The sequence below is a fragment of the Callospermophilus lateralis genome, chromosome 9 (assembly GCF_048772815.1).
Source record: "Callospermophilus lateralis isolate mCalLat2 chromosome 9, mCalLat2.hap1, whole genome shotgun sequence".
Taxonomy (NCBI): Eukaryota; Metazoa; Chordata; class Mammalia; order Rodentia; family Sciuridae; genus Callospermophilus; species Callospermophilus lateralis.
Window position 1 is genome coordinate 18,444,807 of NC_135313.1, and position 8,664 is coordinate 18,453,470.

At 45.6% G+C, this 8,664-nt stretch overlaps 2 protein-coding genes across 4 annotated transcripts in view; one reads left to right on the forward strand and one right to left on the reverse strand.

Moving 5' to 3' along the window:
• The window catches only part of Stk36 (serine/threonine kinase 36), a 28,313-nt gene extending 26,692 nt beyond the window's left edge, over positions 1 to 1,621 (reverse strand). For both annotated transcript variants that reach the window (XM_076866022.2, XM_076866021.2), the window contains exons 1-2: positions 1,446 to 1,621; positions 769 to 998 (exon numbers count right to left, since the gene is read on the reverse strand). In XM_076866022.2, coding sequence (XP_076722137.1) covers positions 769 to 852 — 84 coding nt within the window. In that variant the 5' untranslated portion in view covers positions 853 to 998; positions 1,446 to 1,621. The remainder of the gene's footprint in view (positions 1 to 768; positions 999 to 1,445) is intronic.
• A 40-nt stretch (positions 1,622 to 1,661) lies between these two features.
• Rnf25 (ring finger protein 25) lies at positions 1,662 to 8,077 on the forward strand. Of its 2 annotated transcripts, XM_076865795.1 has the most exons (10): positions 1,672 to 1,727; positions 4,046 to 4,120; positions 4,374 to 4,476; positions 4,563 to 4,630; positions 4,727 to 4,796; positions 6,113 to 6,184; positions 6,274 to 6,417; positions 6,741 to 6,833; positions 7,108 to 7,242; positions 7,430 to 8,077. In XM_076865795.1, the coding sequence occupies exons 1-10, from the start codon at positions 1,687 to 1,689 to the stop codon at positions 7,997 to 7,999; spliced, it is 1,371 nt and encodes a 456-aa protein (XP_076721910.1). In that variant the 5' UTR covers positions 1,672 to 1,686; the 3' UTR covers positions 8,000 to 8,077. The 2 variants fall into 2 exon arrangements, with proteins under 2 accessions (XP_076721911.1, XP_076721910.1); XM_076865796.2 differs by lacking the exons at positions 4,046 to 4,120; positions 4,374 to 4,476 and having other exon boundaries at positions 1,662 to 1,727; positions 4,727 to 6,184.
• The last annotated feature ends 587 nt before the right edge of the window (positions 8,078 to 8,664 follow it).

Below are 8,664 nucleotides of genomic sequence, written 5' to 3' on the forward strand. Positions count from 1 at the left end.
TCTAACCAAAGGACTTCAGTTGTGATTTTAGGGAAAAGTGAAGGCAAAATAAAGATGGAAAAATAGAGTTCAGGTGTTTTGTCTCTTCCTGCAATGGTATGATAGATCAAACTATTCAGAATAATAAACTGGGAGTGGTGGCCCAGAAGTGTAATCCCAGCAATTTGGGGAGGCTGAGGCAGGAGGACAACAAGTTCAAAGCCAGCTTCAGCCACTTAGCAAGGCTCTATGCAACTTAGTGAGACTCTGTCTCAAAATAAAAAATTAAATGGGGGGCTGGGGATATAGCTCAATTGGTAGAGTGCTTGTCTTGCATGCACAAGGACCTGGGTTTGATCTCCAGCACCACAAATAAAAAATTAAATAAATAAATAAAATTGGCTGGGGATGTGGCTCACAAAAATAATAACAATAATAATAATAATAAAATAATAATAATTTGTTTTTTCTAGGTACCAAACATTGTACTAAGGGATTTAGTCTAAAAACATATTTAGTCCTCAAACCTCATCAATAAGTTCTTATACCCATTTTATAGATGAGGAAAATGAGACACAGAGGTTAAGTAGTTTGTCCATCGTTTCAAGGCCAGAAAGTGGTAGAGCTGGAATCTGAACCCACATAACCCAACTTTAGTGGCCATACTTCATAAGAAATGTGACAGTCATTGCCTTAGGAATACAGGTCGGTTTAAACACATTTGGCCCCATATTCCATTGGAGTTGTGGATACCGAATCCCACTGAAAATATATCCCTTTCTTCACCACCTGTGCACTGTATTTTTTCCGACCCTTGTACACTCTCCCAAAAGAGCCTTCTCCAATCATCTCCAACACGTGGTACTTCTCCATAACAAAGGTTTCAGGATCTCTCAGGAAAGAAGGTAGCGATGGTGCTCAAGAGCTACAGATCCAGGGTCACTTTCACACATCTGGGAGGCCTGGTTCTGGTGCTGAAGAGCTACAGATCCAGTGTCACTTTCACGCATCTGGGAGGCCTGGTTCGGCACGGGGGAAAAGGTGAACGTTAGCCACTTTGCCTTTGCCTTTTTCACACTAATCCGGGCCTCAAAAACACGGTCGGGTGGAGTAGATAGAAAGATAATGGGATCTTGGAACAAACGAAGCATCTTCTTGGAGTTCCTCCCCGGTTTTTACTCTCCTATCCCGCAAGCCCAAGGGACTCTGCTGGTTCAAGCCTACCCCAATTTCCTACCTCTCACTCCTAGGCAGCCCGGCCTGGACACTTGCCCGTGCATTTCACTGATCCGGATATCTTTCTCAAACTCCCCCAAACACCCCGAAAAAAAATAGGCGCGCTAAGTCCGGGAGGCGCCGGTGGCGGCCTCCAGCCTGGTCCCCTCTGCCTGTCTCCATACTTTGGCTTGACTTAACTAGTTTTTCTCCGTTGCCGACTGCCAGCCTCTTTCGGGCCCCATTCTTACCAATTTTACTCGCTAGAACTGGCCCAAAATTCAGAAGACAAAGGCTCTCAGAGGTTTGGGAGGGACGTGGACCGCCCACAGGCACTTCCTAGAGCACTTCCAAGCTGTCGTTTGGCCATCCGGCTCCATTAAGGACCCGGAGTCTGAGGTTGCCTAGAAACCGTAGCAGCACACCCGCCTCAGTTTTCCGCCTCCGACTTCCCCAGGGCATTTCCGGTTCCGGCTGCCGGCCGGAGAAGACATGGCGGCGTCTGCGTCGGCAGCTGCCGGGGAGGAGGACTGGTAACTTTGGGTCATGGGCTTTGGCTGGCTGCCTGGATCTGGTTCGAAGAACTAGACTGTCCGTACGGGGGGCATTTGGGATGGAGCGAGGGATAAGGGATGCCTTAGATGCTGACACCTCTGCCTAGGCGAGCTCCTGGACTGGGAACGGGAGGGTGAGGGGCGCTGATCTAAGTGAGGAGAGTCTGGGTCAGCTCGGGCCGGGCCAGCTGATGCCCCACCTGGTCGACTTGATCCCTCCTCCTTCGATCCCACCCCTCCCATTCTCTCCTGAAGTGAATTTTCTCAGGGATCTGTGGCTACCTGCTCATCAAATCTCCCCACCTTCCAGAACTGATGTCCTTCAGCTCCGGGCCCCTTTGCCCCTTGGCTCAACGTATTTCCACCTACGCTTTCCTCAGCCTTCTCTCCCAGGCAGCACTAATAAGGACTATTGTTAGAGAGAAACCTTATAACCTACAAAAATACCTCCCTAGACCTTCTCGCAAGCATTCTCAACAAGAGACCAGAACCTGTAAGGGCTTTGGGATTTGGAAACAGGATAAATGTGGATTCACTCTACATTTTATTAGCTGTCTGATGCTGACCAGGCCTCCTAGCTTCTGTGAGTCAGTGTCCTCAGCTGCAAAAGAAAAGAAAAAAAAAGTGGGTGTGGCATCTACTTCATAGAGTAGTTGAGAGGATCACTATGGATATGTAAGATACAAAAGCCTTTTTCATTAGTAAATCTGAGGTGTAGGACCTGAGGAGACTTGATGAATCCAAAGAAGTGAAGTGATTTGCCACAGGTACACAATTACTACTAAGAATTCAGTTCTATATGCTCTAGATCTCATATTCTTAGTACTAGGACACTCTACCATCCCTCTCCCCTGTTTTTTGACACCACCTTACCACCCTCCCATATTGTGTCTGGTATCTAGGACCCAAGCCACAGCTAGAGTGGGAGAAGTGTTAAAATTGTCTCTTGACTGAGACTGCACCTCAGTGTTACATTAATTTAGGCTAAACCTCACTGGCTGGTCTTTTTTAGGACTATCTAGATTAGTGGTTTTCAGTGTTTGAGGAGAACATTGAGATTCTGAGAGGATACCTTGGACTGTGAGAGCCATTAGTGAATTCAGCAGCTTGTGGTACTCCCAAACTTCCACTCCCATATCAATCAGAACTATTCCACCGTTATCTGTGAGATATAACACTTTATAATTTTATATTTTGAAGTTTCTACCTAAGGCTTAAAAGGTAATAATAAAGAACCTATGATATAGCTCATGCTAGGGCAGCCCTGCTCTTTGTGAAGAGGGAACAATATGTAAGAGAACAAAGCAGGTGTCTTTCCTTCTATCACCTGGATAGAGCTGTGGACTTAAATTATTCATCTTCAGTATCATTACTTAATGCTGTTTCTGTGACTAAGTTTGTGTCCTCTGATTTACATCAGAAACAAGGATCCTAATTTACGCTGATCTAGGTCAACCAGACAGCTAAGGTTATAAACATATCTACTGACTATATTATTCCCTCTTTTAAGTGAAAAGGGTATATACAAACAGAAAAGATGACTTAGTCTAGTTACTATGGCCCAGACACTATAAGAGATTTTTCATAAACAAATCACCTTTAATCTTCACAAAAACTCTGGTGTAGGTGGTATTATATGTATGTGTAGACAGAGTAAATTAGGCTTACAGGAATAAGTGACTACCCAGATCACATAGCTGGTAAATGATTGGTATATATTACTGACTCTAAGGTTGATGACTCTTCTCCTACAACACAGCCTTTAAACCACTGAGAGCTTTTCTGTTCATGTTAGTATCTCCTTAGAGAAGGCTTGGAGTGACTGATGTTGGCAGTATATTTAGACAGTAGCCAGGACACTGAGATCCAGGCTGAACAGTGATGTAGCAAAAGGCAGGATTAATGTTGGTAACTGTGTTAGTAATGGATGGATGCCATATATTTGGGTCATAGAGATGGCCACTAAGGGATATTCAACTGTAGAATGAAACTTGATCAGGGAGTCAGAAATGTGGCTCTGGTCCCAGTTCTGCCTATGTTAAGCCTTGGTTGGTCATTTCACTTTCTGGGATTCCATCCCATCTGTTAACATGAATGATGTCCAAGATTCTGATTCCAAGTTTCCTACCTGGCCACTGACAATGTAGGGAAACATTTTTCTCTAATTTTTAAGGAATTTAGCAAGAGAAAGCTATCAAGCAAATAGCCACTTCTCTACAAAGCCAGCCTTCATTTGCTTTAACAGGCTTTGGCAGGGAGAGCTGTAATAGTAAGTAAGTCTCCCCATGTCTTTTTAGGGTCCTTCCCTCTGAAGTCGAAGTATTAGAGTCTATCTATCTGGATGAACTACAGGTGATTAAAGGAAATGGCAGGTATGTACTCAGCTAGGGGTGAATAGGAGTCCTCTTAGTAATGACCAGTTTCTGTGCATAATTAGGTCTTAAGACACTGTGAGCCTTGATTCAGAGATAATGTTTCTCTTGTGTAGACAAAGGCTGTTCCTTAATTTCTTCAAAAGAAAGTGTCCAATGCTCACTTCCTCTGCCTGCTTTACTGTCTCACCCTGCTCCTCTCCTCGAGCCTCTGTTCTGTTACATCCTGGGTCTTCACTTCATCCACCTGCAGATCTTCACCATGGGAAATTCTCATCACTCTGCACCCTGCCACTGCAGAGGACCAAGATTCACAGTATGTTTGCTTTACTCTGGTGCTTCAGGTCCCAGTGCAGGTGAGGCTCTTACTATACAAACAAGGAAGGGAAGAGTCCCCAAAGTTGTATTGCTTTAGCAGTAACTTGTTACTTTCCCCCACTAGTATCCCCAAGAGGTGCCACAGATATCTATCCGTAACCCCCGAGGACTCTCAGATGAGCAGATCCACAAGTAAGTTGAGCTGGTCATTAGCAGGGGAAGCTCAGCACACAGCTTTGCCTGGTGAAGGAGGAAGACAGGCCTAATATAAGCTTCTGTCTCTTCCAGGATCTCACAAGCACTGGGCCACGTGGCCAAGGCAGGACTGGGCACTGCCATGCTCTATGAACTAATTGAGGTAAGGTGTGCTGGCCTGGGAAAATGTTCTTCCCTTTAAACTATAGCCATTTGTTTTCCCAAGGGACTCTATTTAGGTAAGCCATAAATTAATTTAGAAAGATGATAACTCTTATCCAAGTTGTCTATTCTAGCATCTCAACAGAAAAGTGCCTTTCCTCTTTAGCTGCCTTTATTCTTGCTTCATTTCACTGCATTTCTTGATTTCTTGGCACTAGCAACTGTGAGTGGAAAAGATGGGGATCTTCCCTGGTCAGGTTAACCATTAGTGAACATTTGAAGGCCAGCCCGCCATTGGATTTGACAAGAAAAAATTATGGTTTCTCTGCTCAAAGTTTTGTGTGGGATGTCATAGTGCATAGCTGTAATCCCAACAATTGGTAAGCTAAGACAGGGGGATTGCAGTCTCAGTTTTGTACCCTGGTTAAGGAAACAATCTATACATTGCAACACATAGAGCCCCAAATTAATATACACAGATAACTTTTCCTGTTTAAGATTAAAAACACAATCAAGGTCAAGCTTGTTTTCCTCTACTTGGAATTTTTGAGAAAAATATTCACAACAGAGTGAAGGTGGGTGGTCCAGAGTCAGGGAGTGGGCGTGTTAGACCACTATGGCACTCCTGGGTCAGGCCTCCACAATGCAGCTTTGAACTCTGAAATTCCAGAGGATTAGCTATTCAAATAATGATGCAAATACATATTTTATGGACCAACTGATGCCTTTTGATTTTTTTGTCCATCTGGATTGTGTGTGCCTTGACTTTCTTCAAGCCAACTCTAGAACAAACTCATGGCACCATGGGGGAGTGATAATCGAGGAGTGTTAATCAAGAAAGGCCTCCCTTGTGGTTGTGCATGCCTGTAATTCTAAGTACATGGGAGGCTGAGGGAGAAGAAGTGCAAGTTTAAAGCCAGCCAGGACAACTTATCCAGACCCTGTCTCAAAAAATAAATAAAAGAGGCCTCATAGAAGATGAGTTTTAATTTAATGCCTTTTCTTTCCAAGGTATATTGTTTTCTTCTCCAAGATATATTAAAAGTGACTTTATGAGAGGGAAAACAATTAACTTGGAATTTGAAGCCAGGAAGATCCAGTTTGTCAGGGAGGGATGGTGATATGGAGGATTGTTTGTAAGCAAAGGGACCAGAACAGGAATTCATTAACGTGAGGTAACACAGGACAGGAATGCAGAAACACAGGGCAATAAGCTGGTTTGAGGACATGGAGTCTTGCCACTCACTCTTGGAAGTAGCAGGCAGGCCTTGCTCACAGTTCTTGTCCCTGCCTCCATGTTGTCTTCTCTCATCTCAGAAAGGGAAAGAAATTCTCACAGATAACAACATCCCCCATGGCCAGTGTGTCATCTGTCTCTATGGCTTTCAGGTAGGTTTCTGGGGCCTGGGATGTGCTTACAGCAGATGAGGATTCTGAGTGAGTGCTAATGCAGTATCATACAACTGTGCCTCCTCCAGGACAAGGAAGCCTTTACCAAAACGCCCTGTTACCACTACTTCCACTGCCACTGTCTTGCTCGATATATCCAACACATGGAGCAAGAGCTAAAGGCTCAAGGACAGGAGCAGGAACAGGAACGGCAGCATGCTGCCACCAAACAGGTAGGTCTGGCCAGTGCCTGTCTCACCTGACACCCTTAGACTTTGACAACTATTTCCACTCCTCTGCTCTAATGGCTTTCATCTTTTTAGAATCATGGATACTTTTGATATGAGTGAAATCTTACTCCTGTCCAGAAAAAAGGATATCTTTATGTATACTTATATGTTGCATGCAATTTCTAGGGGTCCCCAGACCTCTTCGGGGAAGTCCTTCCTTTGTTCCCCCTCATTGCCAAATAGGTATGCCTGTGCCTTTTATTCCCAATTTTCTGCATATTAGTTTGGCTGACTGGAAGCTGGTGTGATTTCTCCTCTTGTTTTAGAAAGCAGTCGGTGTGCAGTGTCCTGTGTGCAGAGAGCCTCTCGTGTATGATCTTGCATCACTGAAAGCAGCCCCTGAGCCCCAACAACCCATGGTAAGGGGATTCCCTTCTAATCTGAGCCAGGAATGATGGCATTCTGTAAGGCGGGAGGAAGGGCATCTTGTCTCCAATGAATGGGATCTTTGGAATGGGATCTTTGATCTGCTTAGGACTGTCTGCAAAACCACAAGCCTACACTGGCTTGTGAGGGACAAGATCAAAAACCTTGTGTCGTTCTCCTGAGGCCAACCTGAAAGAATAGAGGTTCAAGTCTGCTGCCTTTTCCTGTTTGTTCTTTCTTCCCTGCCATTCTGCTTCCTTTCTCCAGGAGTTGTACCAACCTAGCGCAGAGAGCTTGCGTCAGCAGGAAGAGCTAAAGCGACTTTATCAGAGGCAGCAGGAACGGGGTGGCATCATTGACCTTGAGGCTGAGCGGAACCGGTATTTCATCAGCCTTCAACAGGTAAGGGAAGGGTTTCCCATTTGTCGCCCAACATCACCAACCCTCCTACAAATGCCCCTGCACCATGGCCCTAGGGTGTTCTGCTCAGTTGTTCCAGGCTGGTGGTGGCTGGCTAATAGTGGGAAAGGAGCCTGAAGTTCCCTGTTTGGAGGAGCGTCGTCTTCCTTAGTGCATCTCTTCTTTCTAGCCTCCTGCCCCTGTGGAAGCTGAGTCAGCCGTGGATGTTTCCAGAGGATCCCACCCACCTAATGCCCTTGCCACAGAACAGTCCAACTCACCAGCTGCCCAGCCAACCCTGCCAACTCCTCTTTCTATGGCTACCCAGTATACATGTGAGAAGTTCCCAGGGACTGGGCCAAATCAACAGAGGTTGGGTGAGACCCAGAAAGCTACTCTAGATCCCCCCGGGTCCAGTCAAAGCCCCTGGCGACAGCCTAGTCGGAGGCACCTGAAGGGAGGGGAGTGCTGTGCTCCCAAAGGTTCCAGTGATTCCCAGGAACTACCACCTCCTGAGAGGCCCCTCAAAGAGCCTTTGGACCTAAAGCTGGAATCCCGTAACCAAGGTCCGCCCCAAGAGAAGGGGCCTGGCAGCTGGCAGGGTCCCCAACCCCGCAGGACTCGGGATTGTGCTCGCTGGGAGCGCTCCAAAGGCCGGACAGTGGGTTCTTCCTACCCTCGCCTGCCTCGGGGTCAGGGAGCATACCGGCCTGGTACTCGGAGGGAGCCCCTGGGTCTGGAATCTGAAGATGGTTCCTAGCACTATTGTGGGGGGACAGGGAATTAGGGGTGGGTGGGAAGCAATAAAGAAATTAAGCCTTGTTTGTTTTCTTTCTCAGTAGTGTCTAACCTGTAATGTACGACTCTCTTTCTGAGTTCCTAGCAAGATTGGGGTATGACAGTGTAGTCCCTACCTTCATTCTTAATTATCCCAAGAAATCAGGGTGAAATGGGTTCAGCTCCTCTACTGTAATGAGTTTCAGAGGAAACTAGTAGGAGGTCGACTTTTGGGCGGAATTTTTAGAAAGCACTATAACATAACCCACTGTATATTATTTTTTTTTAATATTTATTTTTTAATTATAGGTAGACACAATATCTTTATCTTATATTTATATTTATGTGGTGCTGGAGAATTGAACCCAGTGCCTCATGCATGTTAGGCAAGCACTCTACCTCTGAGCCATAACCCCAGCACCCCCCACTATGTATTCAACCATGTTAATACATGTTCCTCACTTGGATGCCCTTAGATGGAGGCATGTATCTTCCGATTTAGAGCCTCTTCCTCCTCTCTTAGGCTACACCCCACATCATCTGTATAGGTTTTGGAATGATTAACCCTTATATAGTCCCATGTGATTGCAGCCCTTGTTTTGTATTAAGTACCAATATGAGAGAGGGAGAAAGAGTCAGGGACCAGAG

What these genes read in the sequence shown, in the direction of transcription:
- Rnf25 (XM_076865795.1), top strand. Translation starts at nt 1,687, where the DNA reads ATGGCGGCGTCTGCGTCGGCAGCTGCCGGGGAGGAGGACTG. An exon ending in TCAGATGAGCAGATCCACAA is followed by an intron (nt 4,631 to 4,726) that starts GTAAGTTGAGCT and finishes TGTCTCTTCCAG; the next exon opens with GATCTCACAAGCACTGGGCC. An exon ending in ATTTCATCAGCCTTCAACAG is followed by an intron (nt 7,243 to 7,429) that starts GTAAGGGAAGGG and finishes TCTTCTTTCTAG; the next exon opens with CCTCCTGCCCCTGTGGAAGC.